Raw genomic sequence first — 17855 nt, 5'->3', positions numbered from 1 at the left:
TATTGGAAATACATCTAATAGAGAACAACATGTTAAATGATAACATGTTTAGTTACTTAGTCAGTTGATAAACAACAGTTCGAATACTCGGTTGAACAACGCACATTGAATTATATCTTTGGTTTATAAAGGTTTAAGAAGTACAATTACTTACGAATTATATCATTTGATATCTTAGTATTTCGGCTCTGTTTGGTTTGAGGGAAAACATTTCAAGTAAAAACTTATTTTTGAGGCGGGTTATGAACGGTTTGAATTAAACGGGGTGTACACGGGTTACGGGTTGTAAACGGTTCGGGTTGAAACAGTCCGGGTTGTAAACGGTCCGGGTTGAAAGGTTAGGGTTGTAAACGGTTCGGGTTGAAACAGTTCGGATTGTGAACGGGTTTTCCCCGGGTTTAAACGGTTCGGGTTGAAATAAATCGGGTCATTTACGGTTTTCGAGTCTATTCGGTTCGGGTAGAAACGGTTTCGGGTTGACGAATGACGGTTTGTTATTGGGTATCGGGTCTCAATCGGTTTAATATTTTCGAGACGGTTTGGGTTCGGGTTGAATGTTATCGGTTCGGTTAGTTTTCTGGTTCCAACTAACGGGTTATTAACGGTTCGGGTTCTTAACGAATCGGATTAACCCAGCGGATTTAACGGTTCGGGTTGAGATTCGACGGCGCTATCTAATACACTTCCATTTTGTTCATTTTTCATCAATTCCTTCGTTATCTTTCTTTTTCATCAATGCAGACGGTGCCGCAGCTTATTGATTTCGCGGAATTTGTGTAATTTTCCATCTACTCAATTTGCTTATTTGCATTCAACTCCAATTTACAATGAGAAGCGGAAGAACAAATTATATTCTGTAAGTTTTCCCTCCTTTTCAATTTAAGTTTTTATTTTCTTCATATTTTATCTACAGTATAATTTTGAGCTGCAATTATTTGGTACTTATGTTTATAATTAATTTAGAGAAACTGGGGAAATGGAAAGAGAAAAAATGTCATCCTTAATGTATGTGGTAAACTGAGAATTAGGGTTTGAACTGCTGGAATATTAGCTTGATGAGTGGTATATGCTGGTATTGATTGGAATTGGATTGTTGATGCCGCTTTTTTGCCGCTTGTGCTAAGATTGAAGTTCAGTTAGGGATCCGCTTAGGTTAGTAGGCCACATGGTTTAGTTCATTCATCTTTACATTGCTACTAGAAGTAAGGCAATTCTATGGATACTGATTTTCGTTTATTGGATTATTATTTTTTGCCATTGGACGAGTAATGGGCTAATTGCAGTACTGCACCAATTAGTTCATGAATTGTTGATGGCGCTTATGCCAAGATTGAGTTGTTGATGCCGCTTGTGTGAAGATTGAGATTTCAGGTAGGGATAGGGTCATAGAAAAAGAAATGATAGTTGATACAAAGAACATAGTGGAATCAAGATTGACATGTTGGCAAATGTGGCAATAGTCCTTATTCATATGCCCATCATTTTTGCCTCCTTACACATTAAAGCCAAGGACTTCAAATAGAAAAACAGATGAACTTCTGCTATCCAGGCCCGGCCCTGGGGGTTGAATTGAGGGGCGGCCGCCCAGGGCCCCCGACGACAAAGGGCCCCAAAATATACAACAGTCTTATACGTTAAATAAATTATAAACACAAATATTAACCATAAAATGCTAGTGGCTAGTTGGTTGAATCCTATTAAATGTCTCCCAAACAACAGGGGTTCGAAACCCAATAGCTGAAATTTTGTTAACATTTTTTGGACGTTTTGATTGTCTCTGTTTATTTTGATATTAATCCTCTTCTTCTTTAAATGGACTTATTTTTATGGGTTATCTAAACAAAATATTTATGTGCAATTTTTTTAAAACATTGTGTCATTAAGAAATACGTAGTACGTGCAAATTTTTAAACATTGTGTCACTAAGAAATACGTAGTACGTAGTAAGTATTATTTGTATACTTTATTTTGCATAACTAATTGTTTTATGGCATTGTATATTCATATATGTTGTTAAATATGGTTCAAATATTTAAAGGAGAAATAAATATACTCGAAATGCCATATGTAATATGTACATACGGTGGATATTTTAAGACCTCGCACCATATATAAGGGCCCCCTTGAGACCCCCTTATCGTGATTCGCCCTGGGCCCCTAAAATGTCAGGACCGGCCCTGCTGCTATCAAACAAGGTTCTCTTTGTAGTTTGACTGTTCTTCACTTAATTTGCAAGATTGATGCCTGCATTTGGCCCATAGACCCCCACAAGGCCTAGGAAAGAGGATTAACAAGGAGTATCACTTATTTATGATTATTGGAGTATTTTTGTGTTGGCTGTGTTAACATCTTTTTTAGTTATTCAAGATGCTTCAACTAGTTTGACTCATTTTGTCAACGACTCAAATTTTGGCTGAGTCGATTTCAGTTTCCAAATAGCTCCCTAGTTGGCTCATCACACTATCCTACTCAGAGGTTGGATTTTCATATACTTAGGAGAGGGTTTGATTTGTTTTAAATCCAATATGACATAATTCAGGTTTGAGTTTTGGCTCTATTCAATTTCCTTAATGAAGTTTAATGGCAACACGAATATGTTTGACTGTTTGAGTGTGTGGATAGATTTGATTTAAGGATTAGTTTCTATTCATATTCCTCTTCCTTGTTCAAACTTCAAAGGTAATGCGGCATATCTCTGGTTTTGTGTGCATCGGAAGCAAGAGATGTTATCCTGTTTTGTGGGGGGCAGGTTTATGACCCTAAGAGGTTTCAATGTATATTGTTAAGTTGGTGTTCTGTGTATATGCTGGAAGTTGGTCTTTGACTCATTGTCCTTCTATGGAGCCTTTTTCTTTTTCACTTTGGAACACCGAGTTGTACTAAGAACTTTGTACTGAATTCTTTGAACCCTACCTTTCCCAATCGTTGGGTTTTCTTCTTTGCTTGATCATGCATGTCACTGGTGTTTTATGGGATTCTTTGCGGGAAGGTAGCTGGAATTTCATATTAATGCCTATATCAAGTCTTTATGTTGGATTGGTATGGAGACCTCTTGTGAGTCCTTTTGGTTGCGTGGCCTATTAGCTTCTCAGAAGTTTCTTAGTAGAGGGGTAGGGTTTCTACGTATCTTTAAAGGTCGTGCCTTAGCACGATGGTTAAGTTTCTACCTGCTATGATGCTATCTGCTAGGTCACGGTTTCGATCCTTAAAAACAACCTCTTTTATGAAAAAAAGGGTAAGGCTACTTACATTTGGATCTTTTCCATATCCTTGTCCACTAGGTACGGCTTTTGGGTAGGGTATCTTCTTTAAGGGGGACCAACTATTATTTATATCTATAACTCTTTTAGTTAGGTAGGAGAGTTTAGAATAGTGAATTTCTCTGTTTAAATTATCCCCCCCCCCCCCCCCCCCCCCTTACGTTGAAATTTCAAGTGATTGACACTTTGAATTGGCATACTTGAATGCAGTTTCTACTCCCTATAAATGAATAAAATAGTTTTTTTGGATCTAAATCAATGGTAGAGCGTCATATGTGGTTACAACTTATCTAAACATGTTAGAACTTATTAGAACTTATTAAAACTTCCTAAAATTATCTTGAATTAAAAATAAGTGGAAGTTTGGCGAATACTGAATAGAGCATGGCCTTAGTGGTAAACTTCAAGATAGCTCAATTCTCACAGTTATTTCTTAAATTGTTTATATAAGTCTTGAAAAGTTATGACTAGTGTTTCTTCTCCCTTTCTCCATGCCAGGACTTCAAGGGAGGAGGCCAGCCAACATCGAAAGTACACATTTATTTTCCTTTTTTATGTTACCTTAGTTTCTCTTAGCTTGCTCATAATCTCATATATAGAACAAAATTTCTAGAATTATACCCGATATGTGACGCGTCAAAAACGAGCTGATTCAAAGAAGGCACTTTGGAGTCTCCTCTCTAACTATGGGGAGTCAGGAACTTCTTTTCAGGTATTGCACTGTCATGCACTTCATTTTTTTTCCTTTTAATTGCAACGTTATGCATTTTGCATTTTTCACCAACTCACTTGGACCATATTTTATTTTGTTATTACGTAAAAGGTTGTTAGATTAGTCTTAATGTACAAGTTCAAAATAGCAAATTTTCATAATTTTTACTAATAGTAATAGATAACTTAAAGATGTTAATGGTCAAACTTGTGCATTAACAAGTGTAAAAGTTAAAACATTGCAACTAAAAGAGAAAAGAAAAATATATAGAACTACTGTATCTTATATATAGAACTACATAAATTTCAGATTATTTTGGCTTAGTTAGATTCAGGAACTATATATCCTATTATTTGTCTTAGCTGGTTGAGAGATTCATGTATAGAACTACGGTATCTTTTGACCTCCCAAAGTCACAATCAATCCAAAGCTTTATGTGGTTTGCCATTTGTTGTATCCTTCTGCAACAGATATTTGGGTATATTACCAAGTATCTGTGTTGGTTGATACACATAGGGTTATTATAAGCATGTTCTTCTGGCAGAAATCTGCTAGTGTTCTTGAAAATGTCTAGCAGAAGAGGTAACTGCATGGGTGATCATAGGCTTTACCCTGATAGTGTTTGGCCGAGCTTCTAAGAGTGTTTCTAGGACCCAAAGGCTAAAACATGGCCAAACACCATATCTTTAGGAATTTCTCAAGAAACTCAAAAAGGGCTCAAATTTGTTTCTTGGGAAACATATTTCTTTATTTAATGAAATTTTTACACAGACAATAACACCCTAATGAAAAGAGAAAATGACCCATTCCACAAAGAATGCTCACCCTCCCCAAATCCCCATCCCTCCTCTCTCTGTTTCTCCCATGAGTCCATGACTAAGAACTCCAAAAAGAACACTTCTTCCCGATGTCGATGACACTGACTATTGATGACACTGACTATTTTATGACACTCCACTTTCCAGAGAAATCAACCTTCAGTTACTGAGACTGCGAAAAAAACCCTCACTTACGGAGATTTTCCGGAGAAATCAACCTTCAATCACTTTCGTGGTGTGAGAATAAAACTACTGGGGATGGTAAGTTCATTGAAAGATATTGTCTCCGTCCCAGATTAGTTTTGACACTTATTAGGCACATAGTTTTAGGAGATAAGTTGTTTGATTATCAAATACGAAGTATATTTTATTAGAAAAATTGGTGGAAAAGTAGATAGTGGGGTATTATTTTAGAGGAAGTATATTGGCATAACAGTTATGTAATACCAATTACATAACACAACAAAAAAAAAACAAGATAGAAAAAAGACAAACTTTTGCTGTCAACTTTTTTTTTTTAAATAATATTTTTATGATTATTTTTTGGATTCGAAAAAATGAAGAAATGATACAAAAAATTGGAACAATGATACTTTTTTTTAAAGAAATAGTACTTATAAGAAATGGTACTTTCTCTCTCTACTTTGTCACTTTCTCTCTCTTGTTCGTCTCCTTCTTTCTCTTACTTTTTTTCTCCTTCTCTCTCTTCTTTTTCTGTTGTGATTGTTGTTTTTGTCCTTTACTTGTCATTTTCCTCTTGCCCTTTTTCCCTATTTTGTCTTTTTGCATTTGTTATGTATACATAAGAGTATGCCGCTACACCTCCCTCATTATTTTATTGAAAAGTAGACAGTGGAGTAATTTTTTAAAATGGAATTCGAGAGATTGTGGGACCTAACTTTTTGATAGTGGAAAAAGAGATGTATTAAATAATTGTGGGGTCTTCTTTTCCAAAACACAAGTGTAAAAACTAATATGGGACGGATGAAAATGGAAAGTGTAAAACTAATCTGGGACGGAGGGAATAAAAATCTATGTCGGTTGTTAATCAAGGAGAGCTTGATGATGATGATGATGATTACTTAAGTCATGTATTGATTTGGGAGGAGGATTTGACCACTACCGCGAGAACTTCTTACAATTAGGAGCGACCGGTAGGTGGTGGTCGGTGGTATTAGTAATCTTTTTTATCAAACGGTATTACTAAACCGGTAACAATAGATTGGAGAAGATATTACTAGGAGAGATGATGATACTGGTTTAATCAATTATACGAAGGATGCAATTAGAGCCACAACAATAAATGTTTTTTGTTTAAAAGTTAAAAAAGATAGGGGATGAGTATTGACTTTTTTCTTCTTATAATTCTATATTTCTAGTGTAGCGTTGTAGGTTTATTTTTATTTTTTTCTAATTACGTGTTTCATAGTTGTAGTTAACACTTTTTACTTGTAAGCGTTTGTTATCCACATTACTTTCTATTTTTGGCTAAAAATACTTTTTTAAACTATTAATAAAAATAAAATATTCTTCTAATTATGATTACATATAAAGTGTTCACCAAATTACAATAAGTACTTTTTTTTAAAGAGTCATAAGTAAAAAAACTCGAAAAATATACAATGTGTCAAACAATGTTAACATGTTTCTGCTTCTTAGAAACGCTTCTTAAATTTTGTGGCCAAACAATTCTATTTGTTAAAAGTGTTTTTCAATAAACAGTTTCTGTAGAACTACTTCCAGGAAGCAAAAGCTTGGCCAAACAAAAAGTTATCTCCTTTCGTATGTAAGTAAATTTGCTTCGGAGCGATTATTTGACTTTCTTCATAGTATACCAGCAATAAGAATGGCAACGTCCTAATTATCTTTTAGGAAATCCACATAACTGTAATGGGTAAGAGTTACGTATGAACCAAGGCATTTGTTGGCAGAACTTATCACATTCTAACAATCTTATCTGAATTGGTAAGTGGAACTGACGTCTTTTTTCAATAACAAAAAACAAATTGGATCCTTGTGGTGTCATGGTGTGCATCATAGATAAAAAATGCGGTATCGGTCACGGTCGCGGGTCGGTCGCGGAGTCTTGGTAACGGAACTGATGCGTTAGTCGCGGACCGTGTCGCGGTTGTCACGTAGGAATTTGAAATTTAAAAAGAAGCCCCATTCACTACCTACCCTAGTCCCCCTCCCCTAAACTGTACACACGACATAATTAAAATGAATTCCTTTCTCTACCTTCTCTCTCCTCTCTTGTTTTAGATTTGAAAATGGAGTTCTCTACCCTATTTCAATGGAGTTTCTCCATTTCTTTCATTTTTCCCTTTCTTTTTGTCGAAAACATGGGAATTCGACTGAAAACCGAGTAGATGTGAGGTTTATAACGTTTAATGCGGACAAAATTCGTTGGGGTCGGTTGAACCGGCCGAGATCTCGCCGTTTTTAAAAACACCTTTACAACTCGGGATATCTCGTATCGCCAGCCTCCAAAACCTTGTTAACTCGGGCGATACGAGTTAACTCGGGCTAGTTTTTACACCATGGTACTGTGCATTCTGTTTTGAAATTAAAACCTGCATTGTCAATTTTGTAATAAGTTTATTTGCATTTTGATGCAATACAGGTAAATTTTGTTAAGGTTTAGTAACACTTGTCTGGCAATTGTATATTTCAGAAAGATGAACAGAAATTGCATGGAGCAAGTAACCAGGATCTCAACAGTGGTGAGAAATCGAAAAGCTCCACAAATAAAGGCCGTTCGAAGTCAGACCGTTCTCAAAAGATCCACAACCATAGAATGAGACGTGAGATTGTGTTACTTCATTTTTATCATACTCCGTGTTTCATGCACAACCAGCTAATTGCTGTCTGAAATTCTGAATGTTACTGTGTACATATTTTCTTGCTTTTTTTGTAGTCTCTCCGTCATGGCCTATCACCTTCTTCTTCCTGGACCTTTTGTTAACTCCTTAATTCTTATGTTCTGTGAGTTCTTTCATAAAGATATTCATTATTTAAAAGAAAATCTTCTGATATAGCTGATGCTTCACTTAGGTAAGTTTCGAAAAGGTTATCTGTCAGAAGACGATGATGATCATCCTGAACCTCTATTTCAAGCTTCTTTTGGAAATAAATGGTATTCATGGTCGAGGGAAGGAACTTCTCAAAGATCAACTCCTGGATTTGACTGGAGAGATTCTTTTCACCATACAAGTTATCGTCAAAAAGAATGGAAAACAGCAAATGAACCTGATTCTGAAGATGAGGTTTTTAATGTAGGATTACGTTCAGACAGAGCTGTCCTTGGTCTGCCACAAAATGGTCCTCTGACGTTGAAAGATGTGAAAAATGCGTAAGCTCTAAAGACTGGGTTTATCAACTCAAATTCAGTGTTGTACAGTGAATCATGGGTGATTGTTTTACTATCTCTAAACGGATGTTTCTACCCTTGCAGTTTTCACTTGTCGGCGCTGAAGTGGCATCCTGATAAACATCAAGGATCTTTACAGGTTAGCATTCCAAATTTCAATTCTTCACCCAATATTGCACAGTAAATGTCACTCAGTTTATCCAGCTTAAGAATTATGTCACCTAGTAATTCTTAAGCTGATCTTTACAGGTTAGCATTCCAAATTTCAATTCTTCACCCAATATTGCACAGTAAATGTCACTCAGTTATCCAGCTTAAGAATTATGTCACCTAGTTAAGTATAAATTTCTTTCCATTTGAATTATACTACATTACTGCAATAGTGCAAGAATTTTTTTTTGTGTCTCGTTACTCTGGAATTTTAAGATCAGTAAATTGGTGCTTGTTGGAATGGGAATTCTTTCATGGGTGTTCGTGTTATTTTCTTCGAAAGAAGTGATATTAGGAAATGGGGTTGTCTTGAAATGTTCCCCAGTCCTTTTTTTGGGTTTTTGGTCCCTTTTTTCTTTAACTTCCTTCTACGTAACCCTTATGTCTATATTGACGCGGTGACTCACTTGAAATACGCCATCAGCCCCGTTCCTTACACTTTTGGGGCCCTTGGCGAAATAAGGGATTAGGGCCCCTGCCGAAATGGTATGTCTAATAGATAACTTAAATATATCGTTTCACTATTGGGAAAAAAAAGGCATCATAAATTTCGTCGAATCGACAACATATTCAAATTCAAATAAATAAAAAGAAATATTTTATGTCCTCGAATCTATTAGTAGAATAGATAATTACTTGATTACTATATACGGAGTAGTCCATATGCATTAATAGGTTTATATTTGATCCAAAATAATAGTATATATTTATTTTGTAAAAAAAAGTGAATTAAAAAAACACAATCTAAAAGGTTTTAAAAAATAGAATGAACAAGAAAATGTGGAAAATTGTCAACGGAAAAAATATAAAGCTTTTTGCTAGCATACGGTATCGAACACACGGCCCCAAAAAGTCAAATCAATACATCTTGCACCAACTTACCACTGACCCAAAGGTAAATTACAGTTAATATAGCGCGTTTTTTATTTCTTGTACTAATATACTGCAAAGATTTCCATTTTGGGCCCCTTTTCGCCCTGGGCCCTAGGCGGTTGCACTCCCCGCCTACCCTCAAGGCCGAATTGTACGCCATTAGAATAGATCTGTATAGGCGGCAGTACTCTAGCGAAGGACAGTCCTGAAGGGATAAGGAATTAGAGGAAAAGAGGCCAGACATTATTTATACGTTCGATGTTCATAACATAATTCCTTTTCACATGTTATCCCTGTTAGAGTTGTTAGAGCGTGTACCATCACATACTGAAAAACTCCTACCTGAGTAGTGAGTATCACTAATTCCTGTGTAAACTTTTTGTAGATCCATCATTTTTCTAGGGTGTTCACGATGATAAAAATTGTCGACTATTTTTCAAAGTTGTCTTTGCTACTCTTAAGTCTTAACAAGTTAACATCGTGACTACTTCGATTAATGCAGGCAGCAGCTGAAGAAAAATTCAAACTGTGCGTCAACGCTTATAAATCGTTGTGTAGTGCAGTGTCTGAAATCTGAAGCAGGAAAAACACTTCAAGATCTCTATTTAGGTTATTTTTCTAGTTATTATTTACAGTAATTTCTACGACCTTTGTTTATAAAATAAGGGGGTTAAGGAGTACTGCGTATATATTTATATTTAATTCTTGTTGTCAAACACAAACCCTGTTAACATTATTTTCTGTCATAGTACTGTAAAACAGATCATTTGAACAATGTAGTTTCTGTAGTATGATTGTTCATATGAATATGTTGACAAATTAGTTATCAAAGTAAATGTTTTTCCGCAAAATTCGGAAGTGTGTTAGTTACCCTCATAAGCCATACCCATTGTGAAAGTAGGAAACTATTGTAGTGTGTCCAAATTGACAGACTAGAATTCGACCAAAAATATCTTTCACCTTGATGGTGAAAAAAATGCCCAATAATTGAACATCAGAAATCTCAGTCTTTTTGACTGATTATTACTCCGTACACAATTAAAGTCCTCAAAATTTGTGCACCTTTGATTTAGAAGAAAGAGAAATATTGAAAATACCACTTTGTTGATTTTAACATATAATTTGTTCAATCTAGGAGTTGAACCCATAACCAATTGTGACAATATCATACTCCCCCCGTCTCGGAATACTCGACCCGGTTTGACCGGCACAGAGTTTAAGGGACTTGAATTGACTTATTTAATTTAATAGGTAGTAGTTGATAGTGGGGTATTATTTTAATGTAGTTAGTGAGAGGTGGGTTAAGAGGTGGGGTTGGGGGAGAGTAAGGGTTGAATTTTTAATTATTTTTTGTATGGAGTAGGGGGTAGGTGGGTTAATAGGGGTGGATTAAAAAATAATATAATATTGTTAGAATATTTCCATTTTTAGAAACAGGTCAAGTATTAAGGGACGGCCCGATAAGGAAAACAGGTCAAGTATTCCGGAACGGAGGGAGTAACTAAATTTCCTCATTGACCACTTCAGCATCCAGGTACTCAATATTCCAGCTTTCTTTTTTTCTTTTTTTTCCGTGGGTCCGCCATTGCATACAACTACTTTGCTGAATTTCATATTCTCATCTGATTTTTAATTTCTACTTCGTATATTTTTAAGCTTTGTTGTTATTTGTTTATATACATTTACCTTGTATAATCTTTAAAATTTTAGAATTTCTACTCCGTATACATTTACCTTGTATAATCTTTAAAATTTTAGAATTTATAAAATAACGGTAAATGGTGAAATTGGTAAATTTTATGTAAACATTGTAATTAGTACTCCGCAAATTGTCATTTCCATTGTATCTTTTTTTTAAAAAATATTATAGTTTTATTTCTTTTAAAATTGTCTACCCTGTTTCAAAATCCTTGATACGCCACTGGTTGATAGTGGGGTATTTTTTTAATAAGTGTAAGGGGTAGTGGGGGTATGCACTTTAAATGATTTTTTTGTAAGGAGTGAGTTAGTAGGAAAGTGTGAAAAATAATATAATATTGATAAACCCATTTATAGAAACGATGCAAATATTAAAATACGGTAAAAAAAAAGCGGTGCGAATATTATAGGACGGATAGAGTATTTGCCTATGTGAATAGAGCACGTAAAAACTGGTTTTTACAACGGATGTGCCAAAACAAAAGTCCTAATAAATGTAGTTTATAATTGATTAACAATACAGTAGCTAACCGTTAATCCATTGACCCACAGTCTTTAGTCTTTACTACACACATGCCTTTGCTGTTTCCCTTTCAAACTACACCTATTCACTGCAATACTGGCACTTGTTCACCATTTTCCTACCATTCCTTTTTTAGTTAACTACACCAATCATCCCAATGCAGTTGACGCATTACTAATTTGAATTACACTATTAACGTCACTATTCACTTTAGAGTATCTAACATCCATATTCAATTGTCTATTAAATAAAAAGGAAAAATACATTTAAATTAGCCAAAAAAAGGATGTAAAATAACTATAATTACTAAAAAAGAAAAAAGAATGTAAATGAATACAAAAGAATAGCAAAAAGGTTCCTAGTAATTACTAAAAACAAAGAAGAACAACAGAGGAAGAAACCATAAATCCATAAATCAAAATCAAAAACCCAAAATAAAGAGCCCAATTTCTCTTAAACTTACCAAAATAACTCTCAGGAGGTTCTTGATAATGAATTTCAAACTCATCCCCATTTACAAAACAACCCTCATCATCATCATCATTATTAGTAACTCCATTAGTATTAACACGAAAGGAAGCGTGATCTGAAGCATCGATCAATTTAACCATCTTAAGCTGCCTGAGTTTGTCAGTAGCAAGTCCAAGTGTAAGCTTATGACATCTTCTTTGGTATTTGAATCCATTGATACACCTTAATGTTTGTGCAACAGAGACATAGAAGATGAGGTGGGAGAAGGAGAGGAGAAAGATTGGGATCCAACAATGGCGGCATTGAAGCCGAGTGGTAAGCGAAAGGGTAGCGAAGATGAGGGATAGGAAAAGGAAGAAGCGTTGAAATAGCTTCCAAAGTTGTTTCTTTTGGAGGTCTACTGCTCGTTTTTTCTCAAGGGTTTTTTCGAAATGGAGTTGGATTATTGTGTTTAAGGTTTGAATTGCGGTTTCTTTTAGGATTATTGTGGGTTGCTGATGCTGATGCTGATGCTGATGCTGATGAGTTTCATAGTCTGCCATTTTTATGGAGGTGAGAGAAAAGAGCTGAGTGTGATCTTGATCTAGTTGTAGACTCTAGTGATGATTAGATGAGATGAGATGTGCTGCTCATCTCAAAATCTCAATAGGAGAGAGATTAGAGATTAGAGATTAGAGATTAGAGATATGCTGTCTTCTTGTTTTTTTCGAAACCTGTGGCTATTTTAATATCTAACGGTAATAAACTTGGATTTCACTGCTTTGTGGGGCATTGCCCTTGACTCGTCTTTAACCGTTCCCTTTGTGTTCATTTTGATGAGAGCCTCGGAACACCTCAGACCTTGGAGGTGACGCGCCGTAAAGGTTAATTAAGGACAACTAGGGGTCTAGGGCTGGGTATGGTCCCGGACCAGCACACGATCTGTCTGTGCCGGGCACGGCACGGGAGGCATGACTATAGGTCATGGGTCGTGCATAAATATCATTTTAGAAATTTGGCATGAACATAGCGGGTTGACTAGTACATCAACATGCTTATTCTTTAAGCAATTAACATAACATCTTTCCCTTATGGAAGACAAACACGAATCTGACAAGACACGTGGGAATATGGTTTAAGGTTTAGTGATTTTGAAGAGGTAATTTTTATTAAAGAAAAAAAACTATTATTAAACAATAAGTGACTTTTACCTTATACGTAGTACTCCCTCCGTTCCTAAATACGTGTCCACTTTGGACATTTACACGGTAATTAATAAAATTGAATGGTGTGTAAGAGGTAATGATTATGAATGTTTTTTTAGGGGAAAGGAAAAAGTAGATAATTGTTTATTGTATAAAGTACAAAAAGAAATCATAAAAAGGAGGAGAGAAAATCAGAAAAGTAAAAAGGTGTCAATTCAGCAATCCACTAACTCAAAAACCAACCAATAGAATTCTGATTCCAAAAATCCAACAGCCAATAGGAAAACAACAATAAAATTACATGGATCAGCCAACAAAAGTGGGGACTTCTCACTTTTGGGGGGAAATTTTTGGCAGAAAAGGGACTTTTCCCTCCAAAAATTTTATATACATCAGGAGAGAGAATTTTTTGTCCAAAAAGGAACCAAAAAATATACAAACACAAAGCATTTCTTCAAAACAGGGGCTGGTAGCTTCATTGCACTTGGCTTCTTGTGCTCAGACAAAATGGAGGAAGATGCTGAATGGGAAGATGCTGCTTGGAACATTAATGATGCGTGGATACCAGAATCAGATGATGATGGTGACCACATTGATGAGGAGGGGACTTTTTTCGACTTGAATGAAGCAGCAGAAGAACAGGGGACATGGAACACATAGTGTTTCCATTTGATCTAAATGAGACACCAGAGCAGCATCAACAAAATTTTCAGCAACAACATGTAGGAACACGGGGTCATCAACGCAAGAAGAAGCCAAGGCTCAGCTGTGACACAAGGGTGCAAATTCTGATGTGGTTGTTGAACAACCATCGCAAAAGGGACAAAAACCAACCATATTATGGAGCATATAAACATATTGCTCAAATGTACAATGTGCATCCAAGAACAGTCAGAAGAATTTGGAAGCAAGCAAGGGCACAAAAAGAGGCATTCCAGAGATACAACGTGTCAACAAATGCAAAAAATGCTGGCAGAAAACGCATTCTAGTTGAACAAGACACAATCACAAGTCTAACCATGGGGACAGAACATGCATTAGGGATTTGGCAATGATGCTAGGTATTGGACCAACAACACTTTGGAGAATGATAAAAAGGGGTGATGTTAGGGCACACACAAATCCACTACATCCGGGTTTGCAAGACCCCAACATGCTACAAAGGGTCAAGTGGGTCCTAGATTTACTAGAAGGGGACAATCCACAAACAAAGAGGCAATACCAACCAATGTTTGATTTCGTGCATATTGATGAAAAGTGGTACTACTTGAGCAAAAAAACACAAAGGGTGTATTTGGGGAAGCATGAAAGGGCAAAATACAGATCGGGAAAGTCAAGCAAATTCATACCAAAGGTAATGTTCACAGCAGCAGTTGCACGGCCTAGATTTAATGCTCAAAATGAATGTATATTTGATGGCAAGTTGGGGATCTTTCCATTCACATATCAAGAAGCAGCAAAGAGGAATTCAAAAAACAGAGAGAAGGGGACAATGGTGACTAAAGTAGTTGAATCAGTCAGAAAAGAAGAGACAAGAGACATGCTCATCAATCAAATCGTTCCAGCAATCATGCAAAAATGGCCTCCAAGTGAAGGGCCAAAAACAATATTCATACACAAGACAACGCAGGAACACACATCACTCAATCCTATGCAATATGGCAACAAGCACATCAACAAGGTGACTTCACTTTCATTCTAGTTCAACAACCACCAAACAGTCCGGACTTGAACATATTAGACTTGGATTTTTTCAGAAGTATTCAAAGTTTAATGCACAAGAAAATGCCAAAGGATGTTGATGACATGATGGATGCAGTTAACCAAGCTTATTATGAGTTAGAGGCAAGAACACTTGGAAATGTTTGGTTATTATACCAATATGTGATGAATGAAATACTAAAAGCCAAGGGTTCAAATGATTATAATCTACCACATGTGAACAAGGTAAGACTTTTTGCTCAAGGAAGGTTACCCATTCAAGTAATTGCACCAATGTGGGAAGTTCATGATAGGTGGGATTTATTGTATGGAACACAAAATGGGCAACACACTGAAAATGCACAAGATATGCAAGAGGACAACAATGCACAAAGAATTACAAGTGAGGCAGCAATGACAAACATTCCAGAGAGCTCAATGCACAACAAGGAAGAGGCAATCAAGCATGGGAAGACATTCCAGAGAGCTCAAATGCACAAGCAAACAGATCAAGTCAAGAATGAGAAGTTTGGGAAGACATGCCAGAAACAAACAGAGAATCAAGGGGACTAAGGATCATGGGTTGATCAAAGGATACAACACTTTTGTGTTTTGGGAACATGTATTTTTGGGGGACAAGTAGTCACTTTTGGAAGCTTGAATGTAAGGAATACATGTATGCAAAATATTTTGTAAGCAAAGTAACCTTTTGGAATGAAATGAATGAATAGTTTGTTAAATTCGTTTGGTTCAAGTAATATCATTGCATTAAAAAACGCATTAACATGCACATTCACAGATCAACCAGAAGACATGAATGATAACAAATGAAAGAATCATCATAGATCAAACAACATAAGATCTTAGATTGTCCCCAAGCATCATTGACCGAACCCCTTTCCCATAATACTTGGCTCCTGAAAAGCATCATTGATGCTAATGGTGCACGAGTATTATTGAAAAATAACAGGGTTTCAGCCTCAGCAAAAGAAGTCTCATCATAGATCACACATAAAACCAATAAAGGTAGTAATATCAAACAACATAAATTTTTTTAGGTACCAAACATGGAAATTTCATTAAGTCAAATGTTGTGGACATATACACAAAAGGATCTCAAAATGTCTCAAAGCATCACAATCACAAATCCAAGAAACAAACACTTAGTGCCGGAGAAGCATCGTAATTGATATTAATAGCAGCAAATGAAAGACTCATCATTGATCACACACAAAGACAAATAAAGGGGACACAATCGGGAATCAACATAGAAATGAATAGGTTTCCCGGTCTAATGCCAGTTTATATGTGTCACGAAACTATCCGTTTCCTAAGACATGAAAACTGGCAAAAGATCGGAAACCTAAAAAAATCAGTTAAACATGGTCAAACATATTCAATCACAGTTTGTAACACAAAAGGATCTCAGAATGTCACCAAGCATCACAGTCACAAATCCAAACTACAAACACTTAGCGCCGGAGAAGCATCGTAATTGATACTAATGGCAGCACGAGTGTTTGTAGTTTATTGGATTTATTTCTCAGCCATTGAAAGACTCATCATTGATCACACACAAAGACAAATAAAGGGGACACAATCAGGAATCAACATAGAAATGAATAGGTTTCCCGGTCTAATGCCAATCTATATGTGTTACGAAACTATTCGTTTCCTAAGACATAAAGACTGGCAAAAGATCGAAAACCTAAACAAATCAGTTTAAACATGGTCAAACATATTCAATCACAGTTTTGAAGGAAATAATGCCCTTGGTCCAAGTATGCATTCTATGTTAAGTCTAATAAGTGCGGTTCAGTATTAATTAACAAGTTAATAATTCAGTGAGATCAAGTGAGCTGAATGCCTAGCTAGAGGCCGCTTCAGTTCAAGTGGAATTAATGATATTAATCCACAGCTTACTCTTGACTGAACCCGTAGGGTCACACAAATAGTACGTAAACGGATCAAGTATTTAATGGCATTAAATACTCTATCTATGGATATTCGGAATCGACGGATCTTGGTTTCAGTGGGAGCTGAGATCGTCACAGGCAAGAAATGAATACTCCGGAAACGATGATATTGCCGGAAACGGAAATATGGATCGTATCGGAAATATAAATATTATCCAAGTCGTAGATGTTGCCGGAAACGGAAACATGGTACGTATCGGAAAATATTATCGGAAATGGAAATATTTCCGGAATCGGAAATATTGCCGGAAACGGAAATATTGTCAGAATCGGAAATATTATCGGAATCGGAAAATAATTTCGGAAACGGAAATATTAAATATTTGTTCGAAACGGAAATTAATTCCGGAATCGGAAATATTAAATATTGTTCGTATCGGAAATGAATTCCGGAACCGGGAATTTAATCGGAAGCGTATCGTACGAATAAGCATCGGACGAGGCCTGCCGGACGAGGGCCCAGCACGAAGCCAGGCCATCGCCCGGCAAGCCAAGCGCGCCACACGAACAGCCAAGGCCACGCCAGGCCCAGCGCAAGGCCAGGCCCAGCGCAAGGCCAGGCCCAGCGCAAGGCCAGGCCCAGCAGGCCATGGCAGCGCGCGCAGCGCGCACAGCAATGGGCTGCGAGCATTGCTGCAGCTCGCGTGGGCTTGTAGCTCGCGTGGGCCGAGCGGCCGTGTGGGCTGTGCGCGGGCATGGCCTACACGCTTGCGGGTCATGCTCGTGTAGAGTTTGTGTTCACATACGAAACCTAAAGAGTATAGGATTTGTTTAATGATTAAAATTCCTAATCCTAAAAGATAAATTAATTAAATAAGAATTCTACTAGGATTCTAATTTAATTAATTCGTATCCTAGTAGGATTCGATTACTTATTCCATGGTCTATAAATATGAGTTAAGGGCTCATAATTTATATCGAGTATTGAAGTATTCAAAGGGTAAGTTTTTGAAATAAAATTAACCATACACTTGCAAACACTAGCCGAAATTCCTTGTAACCTTAAGGGCGATTCTAGTTGGTCTAACTTGAGGCGGATCCGGACGTACTGTGGACTAT

General features: G+C 36.5%; 3 protein-coding genes across 3 annotated transcripts; 2 read left to right on the top strand and 1 right to left on the bottom strand.

The window, feature by feature from the left end:
- Positions 1 to 660: 660 nt before the first annotated feature.
- On the top strand, positions 661 to 10094 carry LOC110777198 (uncharacterized). Its single transcript, XM_056840718.1, has 8 exons — positions 661 to 856; positions 3759 to 3791; positions 3874 to 3972; positions 4938 to 5051; positions 7465 to 7594; positions 7845 to 8142; positions 8245 to 8299; positions 9746 to 10094. The coding sequence occupies exons 4-8, from the start codon at positions 5049 to 5051 to the stop codon at positions 9818 to 9820; spliced, it is 561 nt and encodes a 186-aa protein (XP_056696696.1). The 5' UTR covers positions 661 to 856; positions 3759 to 3791; positions 3874 to 3972; positions 4938 to 5048; the 3' UTR covers positions 9821 to 10094.
- Positions 10095 to 11695: 1601 nt separating this feature from the next.
- LOC110777197 (uncharacterized) lies at positions 11696 to 12662 on the bottom strand. Its single transcript, XM_021981804.2, has one exon. The coding sequence runs from the start codon at positions 12475 to 12477 to the stop codon at positions 11833 to 11835; it is 645 nt and encodes a 214-aa protein (XP_021837496.2). The 5' UTR covers positions 12478 to 12662; the 3' UTR covers positions 11696 to 11832.
- A 1511-nt stretch (positions 12663 to 14173) lies between these two features.
- LOC110777199 (uncharacterized) lies at positions 14174 to 14821 on the top strand. The gene has a single exon (XM_021981806.2). The coding sequence runs from the start codon at positions 14174 to 14176 to the stop codon at positions 14819 to 14821; it is 648 nt and encodes a 215-aa protein (XP_021837498.2).
- Positions 14822 to 17855: the final 3034 nt, after the last annotated feature.

The sequence above is a fragment of the Spinacia oleracea genome, chromosome 3 (genome assembly GCF_020520425.1).
Source record: "Spinacia oleracea cultivar Varoflay chromosome 3, BTI_SOV_V1, whole genome shotgun sequence".
Classification (NCBI taxonomy): Eukaryota; Viridiplantae; Streptophyta; class Magnoliopsida; order Caryophyllales; family Amaranthaceae; genus Spinacia; species Spinacia oleracea.
This window is presented reverse-complemented; position numbering and strand designations above follow the sequence as displayed.

Bases quoted from the DNA above. Each gene is read 5' to 3' on its own strand.
- LOC110777198 (XM_056840718.1), top strand. The intron at 8,143-8,244 runs GTAAGCTCTAAA...CTACCCTTGCAG, and splicing joins TTGAAAGATGTGAAAAATGC to TTTTCACTTGTCGGCGCTGA. The intron at 8,300-9,745 runs GTTAGCATTCCA...CGATTAATGCAG, and splicing joins AACATCAAGGATCTTTACAG to GCAGCAGCTGAAGAAAAATT.
- LOC110777199 (XM_021981806.2), top strand. From the start codon at position 14,174: ATGCTAGGTATTGGACCAACAACACTTTGGAGAATGATAAAAAGGGGT.
- LOC110777197 (XM_021981804.2), bottom strand. From the start codon at position 12,477: ATGGCAGACTATGAAACTCATCAGCATCAGCATCAGCATCAGCATCAG.